This window comes from Oncorhynchus gorbuscha, linkage group LG04 (genome assembly GCF_021184085.1).
Source record: "Oncorhynchus gorbuscha isolate QuinsamMale2020 ecotype Even-year linkage group LG04, OgorEven_v1.0, whole genome shotgun sequence".
Taxonomy (NCBI): domain Eukaryota; kingdom Metazoa; phylum Chordata; class Actinopteri; order Salmoniformes; family Salmonidae; genus Oncorhynchus; species Oncorhynchus gorbuscha.
Genome location: NC_060176.1, coordinates 40,014,737 through 40,031,497, shown reverse-complemented (window position 1 = coordinate 40,031,497; position 16,761 = coordinate 40,014,737). Strand labels below are relative to the sequence as shown.

Here is a 16,761-nt window from a genome sequence, read left to right as displayed (position 1 = left end):
CAATTACAATTCAGTATGTTTACACATATGAATATTACAGTGTAGTAATCTAAAAATGAAAATGTTATAATACCTTTTTTAAATTTTGTATTGGTATGTTTAGGTCACATAATATCATTTCAAAGTGTGCATAAAGGTGTCTGTAATATAATAAATGTGGTAAAAACTAATGTAGACTTTAATAAATGCATTTGTATATTTTTTACAATGGTGTGGGAGTGCCAAGATGGAGGCACCAGGGCTTCAACACAACACCCCCTATCAGAGACCTAGTGTGTAAAAATAAATCGTTGGTACTGACCCAGTAGTAAGGAACCTACCAATACTAGATTGCAGAATATTTGAACTTCCGAGATGGTTTAACGTTAGACCAGAGCAAAATTTAGCAAGACAGCTAACAAGCTTGTGTGTGCAGAGTAGCACTAGAATTAAAAACACGTCTTACCTTTTTTTAGTTAATAAATCCAATGTGAAACGTGATAACTATAGTATCCTTAACTAGCATTGAAAAAGTTAATCCATTCTTCTCTAATTAAACATCTCTCCCTAATTTCTGAATTATGCTTGTAACATCATCAGTAGGCTACAGTAACTTAGGCTACAGTAACTTATGCTTCAGAGGGGAGGGGCAGTTAGCCTACACACACGCACACCCATAGGCAAAGATTTCTAGCTGGCAGGGAGATGCTGGAATAAGTTTCTGAGTGACAGTGAGGGCTTTGCATAGGTGCTTTTTTGTGATTTTTGTGGGACTGGAAAACAATTCTGGAATGTATAAAAGAACGTTATTAACCAGTTTCCATGCTTTTACAATAATGGTTCTGTTCCAGAACAGTATAGATCACTTTCATTTTCAGTTACTCAAATAATTTAGTTATTTTCCAGTTTCCGGTTCTGTTCCCTGAACCGGTTCCGACCCTTGATTCCTAAATCAAATCAAATCAAATCAAATTGTATTTGTCACATACACATTGTTAGCAGATGTTAAATGCGAGTGTAGCGAAATGCTTGTGCTTCTAGTTCCGACAATGCAGTGATAACCAACAAGTAATCTAACTAACAATTCCAAAACTACTGTCTTATACACAGTGTAAGGGGATAAGGAACATGTACATAAGGATATATGAATGAGTGATGGTACAGAGCAGCATACAGTAGATGGTATCGAGTACAGTATATACATATGAGATGAGATGAGATGAGTGTGTAGACAAAGTAAACAAAGTGGCATAGTTAAAGTGGCTAGTGATACATGTGTTACATAAGGATGCAGTCGATGATGTAGAGTACAGTATATACATATGCATATGAGATGAATAATGTAGGGTAAGTAACATTATATAAGGTAGCATTGTTTAAAGTGGCTAGTGATATATTTACATCATTTCCCATCAATTCCCATTATTAAAATGGCTGGAGTTGGGTCAGTGTCAATGGCAGTGTGTTGGCAGCAGGATGACTGTTCCTACTGGGGTGTACCATTATGGCCGATCGGCGACTTCAAACCTCAATGGCCAATACATAGCATTAGCATTCAAGGGTTTATATAGATTATTGGGTCTTTGCTGTGTGAACACCAATGAGATTGACTGCTGACACTGTTCAGAGGTGCCAAGTACTGTCAGCAGGCAAATGTTTGACAATCCTACAAAAGTGTCTGAGTTTTAAATCAAATGAATAGGCGCGAGACCACAAACTCTCATGTGTTCTTTTCTTTTAATAGTTGATCAAATGTTTTTCTATTGCTGAGAACCATTGCTGCATTTACTAAACATCTTTGAAGTAAACAGTTTTAATCAATACCTTGTTTTACCATGTTATATTTAGCCTGGCACTGCCAGTAGCTCTGTGACAGTAACAGGACTACACCCTGTTTTGGAGTTCAGAGCTGAACTGATGGTGCTATGATGCAAAGCCAACTACTGCCGCAACTCAAACTGATTCACAGATAAAGGAATATAAATACATATTTAGAACGTATATCTCAAGCTCTAGCAGCTAGCACATTTGGTTGTGGGAGTGTACATTTTTGGTTTCCTACTGCTTTTGGTAACAAATCTGTCACGTTCTGACCTTTATTTCCTGTGTTTTGTTTTTAGTTAGTATGGTCAGGGCGTGAGTTGGGTGGGCAGTCTATGTTTGTTTTTCTAGGTTTTGGGAATTTCTATGTTTCGGCCTAGTATGGTTCTCAATCAGAGGCAGGTGTCATTAGTTGTCTCTGATTGAGAATCATACTTAGGTAGCCTGGGTTTCACTGTGTGTTTGTGGGTGACTGTTCCTATCTCTGTGATTGCACCAGATAGGACTGTTTTGAGGTTTCACATTTATTGGTTTTTTTTTGTAGTCAGTTGTTCATGTGTACCTTAACATATTAAAAAGAACCATGGACACTTACCATATACCGCGTATTGGTCCTCTGATCCGTTTCGCCTCTCCTCTTCGGAAGAAGAGGAGGAAATTCATTACAAAATCCATAACTTTCCTGACCGGTAAATCTGAATGTTCTGGGAACGACACTTTTTTTGGTTGCAGGAAGGTTCTGAGAACATTTTACTCTGGTCCCTAAATGATTTCTGGGGTGGTTTTTATTAATGTTCTGAGAATGGAAATGATAGGTTATTTGAAGGTAATTAAATAACATTCTGGGAATCTTTGGGAACCAAATGTAAAGGTTATTTGGAGTTTTTTAAATAACTTCCTTAACTTTCACTAACTGTTACAATTAGACTTTTAATAACACTGCTAGCTTAACTGTTTTGAACTCCAAGCACAGACAGGACATATGGAAAGGAATTTGCTTAGGTATTAATTATGCAAATACATTCCTTTTTTATTGTGGCATTGGTGTCAGTGAGATTCCAAACCTATGATATTTTGCTCTCTAGCCATGGAATTAGTCCACTGTGCCACCAGTATGGAGCTAGCATGCTATGTTCTTTTTTACTCATGCAAAGCTGTTCATTTCAGTATATTCAAACAGACCCCATTTCAAAGGAAACAAGCACTCATTAAGGTCAGGTGTGACCAATTAGTGGGTGCAGCCAACACACCTGAACACATTTAACAAGATCAAGGATAGTTGTTGACGCTGAGAACCGAATGCAAATGTTTTTAAATAACATTCTTCGAACTTTCTCTGAATGTTACTGTGTTGTGGGTTTTATCGAAAGTTTTAAAACATGACTTCAAATAGAACCATATCGAAACCAGCAGAAAACATTGAAGTACTGATATTCTCACAGAAGAACTTTGTCTCTTAATGTTCTCAAACTATATGAAAACATGTCAAACCACTTGGCGAAGGTTTAGGGAATATTAAAGGAAACGTTCTGTTAAAGTAATGAAACACCACGAACATGTTTTTGTCAAGTTCCTTACATGTGCTGAGTGACACCTTTGGTTCTCTCTGTACACAAAGTACAAAATGTTCAAACGTCTATTAGAAAATCTGAAATATCTTTTTCAAAATAATTTCATAACCATAGAAAGCCTCTTGATTTTTGCTCACTTAATTTATCAAAACAAATTGATTCAGGAAACAAATGGTAAATGAGACCAGTATGTGCATAATTACATTTATTATACTATAATTTCATAACAGGAGTAAAGGAGGGGAATGGGGATAATGCTTAAGGGGATAAATAGCATGAGACACAGTTCACAACATGTCATTTAAGCAAAATAGCAAAGTTATTGTCCAAAAGTGCTGATTTTTATTTATTTAAATAAATGTAATACTGGTGCTACACTACTGACTGCTAGTCACTGTGTCTGAAAAGTTAAACTGGGGTTGTCAGTCAAAGTAATGAGATTTAAAAACAATAGTGTCAAAATGACATGTTGGAAAGGATGACAAATAAGATTAAAAACAGAACATACTTTCCTTCCATACTCTTAATTCAAGTGAGAACCAAAAGAAACCTTTAACATTGTTAAATCTGTTTCAGAATGTAACTAACAGAAGACATAGAAATGAATTGCCCCATGTGATGTATGATTTCAGATTTATTTTATTAAAAGTTCGACAATTTCGAACCAGCAATTCATATTATATTAAATGCTAATAAAAACCAGAAAACATTTTAAAAAGTATAGAAATATAAAAATGTGTAGTATAACAACTGTTAAATTAACATCAAAATACTGAGTGGAATAAACAAAAATGTCAACAAAAGGAGGATAAAATTGGATGGCAATTTCCTGAGGTTTTGGTGTATTGTACTAATAGCTGTCAACACTGAAGAAAAATGGAATGTCTAAGTGCGACTGTTCTTCAAATTAATATCATGAAGTATTGCTTGCATTTCATTTACCACTCAATAAACCTACCTAAAAATAGTGGCTTCAATAAGATTGATTTAGTGAGTTAGGCTAGTGAGTGAGAGTAGATTCAAAAAAGATTCAAATTAGTTTCCTTGGGATTACACATTGATTCACAGACTTCAACAAACACCCTGTGCACCAAATGCAGTTTCCATATTGAAAACTGCATTGCACAGGACATAAGGGGACAGTTTCTTCAAGACACCCCACGCTTGATGGGCAGGACTCATCTAGGGTCGGTTTCCTAGACAGATTCAGCCTCGTCATGGAATAAAAACCTCTTTCAAATTAGAATTTCCATTGAGACGGAGAATGCTTTTTAGTCCTGGACTAGGCTTAATCTGGTCTTTACTGTTAGTCTTGTCTCACTTTCTATGTAATCTAGCATTAATATGTACATAATTCCATTATAACATGCATAATGTCACTGAAAATACACCATGAAATTAGAGTCGATTGTCTACGCCAGCATTGCTGAGGACATTTGCATTTCATCATAACCTCCAATAACATAAATAGCCTACACACTGTGCTTTTTGTGCATTTGTCCAACGGTGTAATACAAGACTATCCTCTTACTGTAGATAAGATGATTTCATCCATCTAGTGCAATATATATATATGTTTAATAAATCCCTTTAAATCTTCGACTTCTTATTCACATCTCTCCTCCCATTAACTGACATGTGAAAATGTCCATGCACTGCCTATTTAGGCAGAAGGAGCAAAGGTAGTACACTGTAGCAGTTAGTGATTGACATACAATCCCAGGTTTACATAGCGATAGCCAGCTATCATTCCTGTGATGTATTTGTTGTACTTTTGTAAAAAGACCATATTTTGTTAATCTTGTCTTCATCCATAGTAATGTTCATTGCAGCTGTGTTATAATCCACGTTTCTGATGACAAGCAGGCTCCTCTTATTCATGTGTTTTGCTGTGTCAGAGGAATGCATTGACCTTGCATACCTCCCTAAAGGCTGTTGGAGTTTAAACATGTTACAGAAAATTAATAGCTCAATTTATAGCGACAGAATCACACATATTAGATTACTTCCCAAGCAAAGTCATTTTTTTTGTCTCGTCGGCTATAAAAGGTTGTAGCTCAGGCTCAATGTCAGAGACAAACCAAATACATCCCCATATGCATCGGAGTCTCGTCTTTCCCATGTATTTTACAGCTCGATAAAGCATCACGGACTAAAGCACCATTAGATTGCTTTATATAATAGGGTCCGTTTTATTTTCTTAAAAATAAAAAAGGGTAGGTCTATGCTTTTTGCCATTTTCTTTAACAAAAGGTATGGCATACTCTCACATACCCCCTCAATTCGAGCCATGGTTTTCACTTAACACACCAAGCCCTTCACTGACAAGATGCTTTTAAAGAGTGCATGGTTGGTGGAGGAACTGGCCGAGAAAAATCTATTTATAACATCCTATGATTTCATCTGTCAAACAGGTAGGCCTACCTCTTTTTCTTAAATAGGAAGAAATAGGCTCCAACACAAAGCCCTCTTGTTAGTAAAGTCAAATTAAAATGAAGACTTGAAATTAATTAGGCCTACTCAAATTAGCCGGAATTAAAAATTATTTTCAGAAGATATCTGAGTCACCTCCTGAACTGCCACATTGCACAGCCATTGGTTAGATAGCACAAACAGGTTTTGGTCAGCAAGAGCAGGTTAGGGTTCTTGACTGGAATATCCATTGCAGTGTAGTCTAGTTTAATTTACACCATTAGAGCACAAAACATTCAGGAAGTTAATTTTCTTACAAATATAACTGCCTTGTGCTTCTCCAAGCATGCACTTCGTATCGCCTAGGCCTATAACCAATGGATCATTTGATTGGGATTACAGCAAATAGACTATAGGTCACTTGAAATTGGGTGCCCAGAGGAGAATAAGGGTTTTGGGGCGGCATCGGGCACACATCGTTATATAGTAAGCAACTCATTCTAAAACCGAAAAACATCATTTGATCAATTACAGGACTCAATAAAAAATAAATACTACTAAACCCTCCCCACACCTGAAATGTGAAAAGCATGGCCCTGAGGCCTTCCCCCATTTTTCTCCATAGCCCCATTCCCGTAAATCTCCAAACATCCCATAGCACCCTAGAGAATCTGGATCAAGGTTAGTCTACTGCACTGTGTTATATAATTGGGTTACGATACGATAGGATAATATACCCTGTCTGAATGACAATAACACTGCCCACCAGAAAATGCATCTGCTGGCTAATAATTTAAGTCCTTTCTCTTACAGGAATATTGCATTTGCATTTTGCAATCTCATATGCAACACATCTGATCTCATTCAATCCACACACATCTTGTAAAACTTAACACTTTTCCTTACCAATGTCCCTTTTAAAATGGCATTTCACAACTGTTACTGCAGGAAAAAAGTAGCATGGCGGTGGGACATTAGCATAGATTCCCTTGAAAAGCAGCCCTGCAGTAGAGTACAGTCAAAGTGAGCAGGTCCTGCTCGGTTAGTGTGCTGTCTGGGTCTGTGTAGTCCTCCCCAGCCCTCCAGGGGCCCTGGCTGTTTCAACGGAGTGAACATCCACCTCCAACCCCCATCTGTTCAGGCCGTCTCCTTGTCCACCTTCCACAGTTGCTCCTTCACCTCGGTGGGCAGGGTGTTGAAGAGGTCCTCCTCCACCACCAAGCCCGTCCTCTTCAGCTGCTTGCACTCCCCCAGCTCTACGGGCAGACATTCCAGCCTGTTCCCCCTCAGCTCCAGCTGGATCAGCCCCGTCAGCTCCCCGAAGCGTGATGGCAGAGACGTCAGGCAGTTATTCCCCAGGTTCAGAGTACGGAGCTTCTTACACTGGAACAGCTCATTGGGCAGGGTCTCAATCTAAACACGGTAGAAGTAGAAAAAAGGGAGAAGTCGGATAGAGAGATAATATCAGGTGGATATGTGACAAACACTGCAATGTGTAAAACTGTAATTATCAGACAAAACATCTGGAGTTAAACCTAGTTATAACAGACTAAGAAAACCCAATCAAATAAATGAAACACAAATCACTGTGTTAAAGCAATTTGATTCAGTTCTCAGATAAGTAAACACAACTACAGTACAGACAACACATTCCTCATAAATAATGATTCCAGAATAAATTGTATTTAAAACCCATCAGAAATGTCTAGTACAACAAACCAAAGCTGAAAATGAAAGCACTAACTCTGTTGGCTGTGACTGCCAGGTACTGGAGGTTCTGCAGGTACCCCACGTCTGCTGGGATGTAGGTGAGGTTGTTATGGCTCAGGTCCAGGAAGCGTAGCTTACGACAATAGAAAAGCTGACTGGGTATGTTATCAATCTTGTTCCTGTTCAGATAGAGCCTCTCCATGTTGTTGAGGGTGCCGATCTGGATGGGAATGTAGGCAATCTGGTTGTACCAGAGTTTAAGGCAGACCAGACGGTGCAGGTGCTGGAAGCTGATGATCTCCTCGATAGTCTTCAGATTGTTGTCCTTCAAAGATGACAATAATAATAGATTTTATTCATACTTTTCAAAACACCCCGTGCCAGTTTCCCAGACACAGATTAAGCTTAGCCCTGAACAACAACAAAAAAGATTCCAAATGAGGATCTCCACTGAGCATGGTTAAGTCCAGGACTATAATTAATGTGTCCGGGAAACCAAAGTCACTTTACATAATTAAATCAGCAAGATGAACTAAAAACAAGAAAAAAAAATCACAGAATATTTGCGAGAACACACAAAAGTACACGGAACGTAACAAACAGCAATGATAAACTTACCTTGAGGTCAATCTCCTGCAGGTTGTGCAGGCTGAAGATGGAGTGTGGGATGCGTTCCAGATCACAACGTATCAGCTCCAGTTCTGTCAGGTTCACCATCTTCTTCAGGCTGTTGAGAACCATCAGCTTGGTGCCCTCGTTGTTAACTGAGAGCTTCTGGAGGTGCACCCCCACATCCGTCACCACCTGAGGTAGCTTGGTCAAGTTGCTCTTTAGCCGCAGGACCTTAATAATAAATGCATTTAAATTTATATAGCATTTTTATAGTGTTAGAGAAAACTCAAAGCGCTATGTACGTAGACTGAAAAAAATACAAGGCAGTTAAAATAACAATAGGTGCTAAAAAATGCCTCACTGATAAGGACTATCGATGAGTGTGCTAGTCTGTAAAAGTTCATTTTACCTTGAGCCTCTTCAGCTCCCGTAGCCCATCAATAACAATATATCGATTGTTCTCTGCGCTCAGGTTCCCCGTCAAGTGCAGCTCGCTCAGGTTTTTCAAACTATAGATCCACAGAGGGATCTCCTTGATGTCTGTGAATTTGATGTGGAGGGACTTGAGGTTCTCCCTGAGGAAGGCCAGGGCCGGAGCCTCGATCTTAGCCGGGGTGTGGTATAGCCACATCTCCTTCAGGTTGACCAGCTGGGCGATGATGGGAGGGATGGTGATGTCTGGGATGAGCTCCAGCTTCAGCACCTAGAATATCATCAATAATAATACAAATAATAAATTTGGGCCGAAAGCCCAATAAACTGAAATGACCCACACAGGCAAGAGCAATGTGCGAGTTTCTGTTTCTATCATCTAATTATTCCCATACAGACTCATATGTGCGAGTACTTTCCTAAACTGTACAACAAATCAAAGTTGCTACAGTGTGGACATAGATTTTTTTTGTGTGACAAAAACAAGGCACAGCCAACAAGGAACACTGGTAATTCTACACAAACTACCTCCAGCTCTATAAGATCAAACACGGTGTCTGGGATGCCGCTCAGCATGAACAGGTGCAGCTCTAGCTTCTCCTGGGAGTTCTTGGTGATCCTCTGCCTCAGTTTGTCCAGAGTCCACTCATTGTTCAGGTTGAGCTGCCGCAGCTTGTTCTCGCTCACTTCAGACAGGAAGACGGCAAAGCGTTTCGAGTACAGCGGATCGTACTGGTCAATCATGTGCAGCATGAAAGCAAAGTCGTTCTTTACATCCGGTATGTCGCTGTAGCTGCTCTCCTCTCGTATCGACTCAAAGGAGTATTTCTTCAGCGAGCGCCGCAGCATCCAACAGAGGGTATACATGCAAATGAATCCATAAACCCCCACTAAGCTGATGTAGACACAAGCTAGGATCTTAAACAGTGTGGCCAGAGGATGAGCACAACGATACATGCTATACCCCGTGAGGTCCTCTAGATCCACACTACAGTCCACGCTGAACTGAATATTGTGCACATAATACCCTGTATAGCAGATAATCAAAATGAACTTAATGACTTTGATAATAGTCTGTCGGATGTAGAGCCTGTACACAATGTCTCCTTCTTCCACATGTATGCGGAACTTCTTCACTTTTTCGAACAAGGCCTTTGCCTGTTCACCTTCTTTCTTATCCAGGACGCCAGTCTCTGTGCGATCCACAATACCCTGCTCCAGGCGAGACTTTGTCCTTTGGAGCATGGGGACGCTAGCCTCCACATCCTCGCTGATACACGACACTTTCTTATCCATTGAGCCATTCATCTTCATCGGCTTGGGGTCGCTCTCCTCCACCACAGTCTCAGACAGAGCCCTGGTGGTCCAGGGAGAGTCAAAACACTTCAGGAGAATTGACACAAAGTGCTCCAGTTTGGAGCTAGTCCGGGGGAACTTGAACCAGAAGTTACTGCAAGCCAGGAAGATAAGCGTGTGCAGTAGCACCAGGTAGGGGAAGTACTTGGCGAACCAGTGCAGGCGGTTCTCGTAGCAGACTGCGTCTACGTAGTTGTACTGGTGGCGGTCCAGGTTGTATTGGATCCCTTTGGGCTCCAACATCAGCGGGGCCGACAGGGTGGCATTGAAATACCTCCTGCAGGTCTGGTTGACCACCCACTTGCAGGGCAGGCAGATCATCTTGTCCTGAGTGACCTGCAGAACGAAACGAGAGGATTTGAGATACCTCGAAAATAGCAAAATAAGCATTTCATTTCTGTGCATAAAACAAATTAAGTTTAATTTGAAATGTAACAGGAGCTGGACAAAAACAAGACCAAGTGCATTGGAAAAAAAGGGAATATCCGCTCACGGACCTGCAGCGTGCCGCCGAACACGGCGATCATGAGCATGACGATAGAGATGTAGTCGGTGAAGACGTCCCACCATGGCTTCAGGATACGGTAGGCAGGCTGACAGTCTACAAAGTAACGCAGCTCAGTGATGGGGATCATGGTTTACCTGGGAAGAGGAGAGTAGTATGACATACAGTATGGCCATGTTTCAAAATGCACACCTGCGTTCACCAGTTCTTTCAAGGTTGAACTTCCAAGAACACCTGAGAGAGCATACTGTCTAGAATGGAGAACGCAGTGCTTAAAATCCGTTAAATTTGAAACGTACTTTGATGTGACTGACAAACTGGAAACAGCATCACCACGCAGTCAGCTAGCTACATTTGTTTACAGAGAATCGTTCTCCTCAGTACGTGTTAGTGAATTAAGCTGACACCGACCAGAATCAATATTTTATGTGGGGTCCTCCTCTCACACATTACTTGGTCTGCTGCTACATCGTTGTGGACGTATGACAGGTACGCTTGAAGCAAAAAATAAATAAAAGCTAAATAAACTATTTTGCTTACGGTTTAAGAATGATCAATATTCTGGCAATTTGTGTCACTGTGAATCTAACATTACATTTAAAATGAGCAGGCTTTCAGTGCTAAATTCACAGAACTATAACACCCATGCATATGATGTTCAAGCTAGCTTTGTTTTACATTCACTTTATACACTGATAAACAAATGATAGGCGATATGATGCAATACTACAACTAGATTAGAAGGCCACTTCATCCTAGTGTAAGCTAAATGCATTGGATACAAAACAAACACTGGCATATTAAAGGACAATGTCCACTTTAATTATATGCATGCATATCAAACAGGAATTACATTAAATAATTACACCATTGTAATATTATGAATGCCTTTCTCTCTCCTTGTAGGGAATTTGACAGATTAACTGCAGCCCCCAGATGCCAAGCCTCAAAACCAGAACTGTGGGGAGACATCAACACTTGTCATTTTTAATAAATATGGTCACTTTTATTTGTTTTCCTGTAAATTGTAGACCACGAATAGTTGAACAAGGTGTTTGTGCAGGGCAGGAATAAAAACTTGCACACAGTGAAGTTCCCCTAGAAGAGAACTCATTGTATTTTAGAATGAGCTTCATAAGTTGCATGATAGAAAACACATGTATGGATCTACTGTAGTGATGTTGAACACTGCTTAATAAACTACTGACTAAACCCCTGGGATAGGGTGACTTTCCAGGTGGACGGCAGGTTTCCAAGTTCTTTACATGTGTCTAGGTGTTAGGGTGGGATGTGCTTCAACCTGAGGAGAACAGAGCAGAAACATTTTGAAAATGTTTATTTTACTAGGCAAGTCAGTTAAGAACAAATTCTTAGTTTCAATGATGGCCTAGGAACAGAGGGTTAACTGCCTGTTCAGGGGCAGACCGACAGATTTTGTACCTGTCAGCTCGGGGATTTGAACTTGCAACCTTTCGGTTACTAGTCCAATGCTCGAACCACTAGGCTACCCTGCCACCCCAACATAAGGAGGGGGGGGGGTGGGGAATTAACCTCACCGCTCAAATTTTTGTGCTGGGGTGAATTCGTTCTGCTGATTGTTAACGTTTCTTAAACAGAAAGGAACCTACCTGAATTTTTACAATAGAATCTCGTTTTAGTTTGGACTCATGATCACACCCCTGGTTCAAAATGCTGAGAAACAACTTCCTTTACAAATGTGCAATGGTTTTGTAAAAAGTTTAGAATATTCATAGGCTTGATCAAGTGGTCACCGATTTACTTTTAGTTGATTATTCAACCCATTTTCTTAATATGCAAATGATGCAACACAAGAGGGGAGGGGAAAGTAACAAGAAGAAAGTTAAGACACTACATTGAACAATCATGAAGAAAGCAAAAATAACTTGATTGGCTAGCAAGCCTAGATTGAACAGAACACATCTAGCTGTATTTCCCAAGTTTTTAATCAGTTGTTGTTAAAATGTCTTACCTCCAAACCATCGGGCATGACTTTTGTCCTGCCAAGCCAATGCCATGGAGTAAAATTAACGCATCAGTTGCTATCTGTCCCTGAAAACAAACGGACAAAAAACAAATTTGAATTTGTCATTAGCTGGCTATCAAGTATACAAATTCTGGATTAAAAATAAATAAATAAATAAAACTGTCGGGATCTTCACAATTGACATATTGCCTTCTTCACGATTAGTTAGTTTAGTTGCTCATCTCTAAAACAGATGATTAGCAGGACAAGATCACTGCTAGCTACCTATGACGTCCGACGAGAGTGGCTATCAGTCTGATAAACATCAGTGACTCAACATTTGAATTCAAAATTCATATGAAAGTAATTTGAACATTTTAACAATTTGTTGAATAAAAACACAAGACTTACAATTTACAAAAGTATTTCTTAATCCTCTGGAAATTGATCTCCCAACGGGACTTTAGTCCGCCATTAATTAAGAAGTAAAAAAAAAAATTTGCTGAGCCATAAGGTGTTATGTGATAGCCTCCCCGCGAAAGGACCGAAAAAGTACGCTCCCATGCGTGCTTTATTTTCCAGACCTCCCAAGTACGCTTATGGAACTTCCGGTAAACTTAGTACATACTTGCCTTTTCACGTACTTACGTTTGGAGTCGCACTTGAAAAATGACAGTTGACGTCCGTACTCGCATAATGTTCTAGATAGAACACAAGTATGAATTTTGAAACAACCTGTTTCATGATCTGTTCAAGTTCTTATGATCAAATTACAGAATAGCAAAGCATTTTCTGAAATACTTGCCATTTATAATGGTGGGCTCTACCTCCAATTTGAAATACAATAACAAAAATATGGAAAGAGCCCATTATGCCATTAAAAAGATGGTATGGGCGTAGAACACAGATTAGCTACTGCAATTAATAACAGGCTACATTCTTTAAGCCATTTAACACTCAAAATCAACGAAGTCTACCATAGCTTGCCTCTGGCATTATAAGAAAAAAAGAAAAGACAAGCATTCTACGTTGAATGAATGTGGTGTACTACATAGCCTGTATTGGCAGCAACATAAATCAATGGCATCATGATAGGTCATCCATCAGAAAATACCAAATGATTAATTTGAAAGGTGTAGCAATGAAATGAAAAAGACTGACAATCATGTGCATGGTCTAACACCTGAATCTCTGATGCATTACACTGGAGTTTGCTTTGCTATTGATTTCACCATTGTCAAGCAGGTCCAATTAATCTAACTCCCATAGGGCAGGTATTGGACAGCATTTTTATTACCCCGGCAAACACACACGTTGTCTCAGAAGACCAAAGTCAGTTTAGCAGTAATCTAATTTATAAGCGGTTAGATTAGTCATTTAAGTGTGGTCCACCTTGTGGTCCTTCTGTAGCTCAGTTGTTAGAGCATGGCGCTTGTAACGCCAGGGTAGTGGGTTCGATCCCCCGGGACCACCCATACGTAGAATGTATGCTAAATGGCATATATTATTATTATTATTAAATCACTTCAATTATAAAGAAAGAAACACTGACACCTTGATCAAACCTGGCCCGTGTGTGCCATTGTGCGTATGTTGATTGTCTTTCCCCACGAGACGCATGAATGACACAGAGGTTAAAACACCAAAACCAACTATATTAATTTGGGGAGAGGTCGAAGCACACATTAAATATTCATGGACATTTAGCGAGCTAATTTGTCCTGGGAGATAAACATTGGGTTGTTATTTTACCTGAAACACAGTCGGTCCTTTTTTAGGTGGATCCTCTCTCGGTGACTATTTGAGAAACCTAGTTAGTTCGTTTTCTTTGATTAGTCTCTCCTCGTTCATATTCCAATCACCCACGTGGGTTAGTATGCTTGTGAAAACCAATGAGTAGATGGGAGAAGCGGGACTTGCAGCGCATCAAATCAGAACCAAGTTCTATTTTAGAGGCTGGCTATGAGACGCCTGTTGCCGCGTGCAAGCAGTTTGGTTGAAATGATCGAATAACACGTATGAGTACATTTATTTTGTAGTATAGGTAGTCTATCCTATATGCCCAGTATCACATATTTTAAAATAAATAACACTAACAAAATCTGGAATAAAATACAGTAGAACATTAAGTCTCCATTTGTGAAAAGCTTACAAAACATGTCTTCTCTATTTAGGTGCTAGGCCTACAACTCAATCTTGAAAAGTTCTATAACAGACAGGCTGAAAAACCTCAGACATTTTACCATCAAAATCAAATCAAAATATCATGTGCCCTCCCCTCACGTGCCACTCCCTTCCAGAACATTATCTTCACAAACGTAACACTTCTATAGAAATATCTTCAGTTTTGGCTCGTCAAACCAAAAGCACGACAACCACCTTTCTCTCTATTCTTAGTCGTTTCCGATAATAATACCTAGGATATTGTCTCCAGTGGCCTTGTGGAGCAGCCCAGCGACCTTCAGGACAAGATCCTGTTTACCTTAGGGGCTGGAGACAGCCAGCGCTGCCTCCTCCTCTAACACTGTACCCAGTTTCTCCTACTCTTGGATGTCTCCCTGCTGGGAGGAACATTGGCTGTGCCTCGGGCCCTCACCAAATGGCCCTTCTCCTCTTGGGATGGTCATTAGACCAGGTTATATTTTCAGGAACATGTTATTTAGTTGTTTAGAACCAGTTCCAAAAACACTGCTGCAACTATGCCAATAAAGAATAAAGTACATACAATGCGGTAGGATTGAAGAATCCACATGTGCTTTCTTTATCGCCAACTCTGTTATTTGCAAAGGTTTTGGAACATCATCTAAAGAACAAATTCCTGAGAATGTAGGGTACCATCCCGGCCCCTCATCTGTTCAGCAAGGAAGACAGACAGAACAGACTTCCCGTGGAGATGAGAAGTCTGTCGCCTGCCTGGGCCCACCACAGCCCAGTCAGACCTCCCATATAAGTCTACTCCCACACAGAATGTCACCACAATTCACCCTATTATGAGACCAGACATCCCATTAGAGTGCTGATAAAAAGCATTTAGTGGTAAGAATTCTTTCTACAGGGCCATTATTACCACAGTTAAATCAGCACTCGTCGAGGGACTGCATCCAAATGTATAACTCAACTTCCTATTCTTGTGTAATACAACGTACACAAGCATTCTGATAAGAATACTATAGAGACAATAGAAAACCGAGTAAATAAATATATGTCTAGACAATATATCTGTGAGATTAGCCTGATTTATGTGAATTGTGCAGGAATTAAGACATCCGATGCTCTTACCACAGTGGTGGTAGTGCAGTGTTATCTGTACTCCAGTGCTTGGTGGATATCCCACTCGGTGTGTGCCCAGCAATCCTCATGAGCCCAGGTTTCTTTTATTTTCATAAGACTGGGTGGTTTGCTGATCTGAAAACAAAAGAAAAAGAGAAGTGAAGAATAATTAGGACTAGTAAGCAACTCTTTCATGATGTCTGGTAGCCCTGGGGTTAGTTACCGTATGTACGTTAATACCTATCAGACAAACAGACTTTCAAATATTACATTTGTGTATAACACGAATAGCTTAAGCTTACATAAATCTATCCCATTCCTTACGAAAACATGTTAAGCACTTGAAGGGTGACACCATAACGTTGACGTAGCTAACAAGAGTTTATTCAGAAGTCTGATGATGTGAGATAAAGTTAGCAAAATCAGACACAATGATACAAGTAATATTACATATAGTCTAATAAAAATTCTAACGACAAAATGCAATTTCTACGGTGAATAGATAGCCATCCTTCGTCTTGTCATTAAATGAGTGACAAAGCTAGCTTAGCTAACATCACTATGCTCGCTGGCCAAGTCATGCCAGATAAAACCGGTCTCTCGCATTGTTCTATCCGTGGGGTCTATGGTACGCAGACGATTGTGAAGTTCAACTACTAGCTAGCTATAGTCGACTGGTAAATTAGCCAGTGTTTGATGTTATCATAGCAGCATCACATTAGTGTACTACTGCAGCTAATAGCTAAGATGGTTAGATAGCTATATAGTTGGCTAACTTAGCTTTCTAGCTGACATTTGTCAGCATGTTTGTTAGCTAGCTAACATAGCCAGCACGCGAACGTTCAATCGACCAGCATAAGTACAAACAACTCCAGAGAATTAAGGCCTGTGTTGAATATCGTTTTAGCTAACTCGAGTCTAGTTATTAGAAAACTTACTCAGTTTGGCTCCCCACAGGCGAGCTGCTAGCAGAAATACATTTTGGTGTTTCTAGCTTGTCTTCTGTTCATCTGTTGTCTTTATCAGAGCACTGCAGCCTGTACCTATACCAGTTTCCAATAGGTGGCAATAGTACGCTTTTTGTCGCTTGTCAGACCATAGAAGAAGAA

The 16,761-nt window shown here is 39.9% G+C and overlaps 1 protein-coding gene across 5 annotated transcripts; it reads right to left on the bottom strand.

Annotated features, from left to right (window-relative positions):
- Positions 1 to 3,992: 3,992 nt before the first annotated feature.
- LOC124034056 (volume-regulated anion channel subunit LRRC8A) lies at positions 3,993 to 16,729 on the bottom strand. 5 transcript variants are annotated; one of them, XM_046346763.1, is made up of 9 exons: positions 16,591 to 16,729; positions 15,662 to 15,787; positions 12,389 to 12,468; positions 10,391 to 11,698; positions 9,066 to 10,229; positions 8,515 to 8,808; positions 8,112 to 8,336; positions 7,528 to 7,818; positions 3,993 to 7,196 (listed from the first exon to the last, which is right to left on the bottom strand). In XM_046346763.1, the coding sequence occupies exons 4-9, from the start codon at positions 10,526 to 10,528 to the stop codon at positions 6,921 to 6,923; spliced, it is 2,388 nt and encodes a 795-aa protein (XP_046202719.1). In that variant the 5' UTR covers positions 10,529 to 11,698; positions 12,389 to 12,468; positions 15,662 to 15,787; positions 16,591 to 16,729; the 3' UTR covers positions 3,993 to 6,920. The 5 variants fall into 5 exon arrangements, with proteins under 5 accessions (XP_046202719.1, XP_046202723.1, XP_046202721.1 ...); XM_046346767.1 differs by having other exon boundaries at positions 10,391 to 10,535; XM_046346765.1 differs by having other exon boundaries at positions 10,391 to 10,535; positions 12,389 to 15,787.
- Between the last annotated feature and the right edge of the window lie 32 nt (positions 16,730 to 16,761).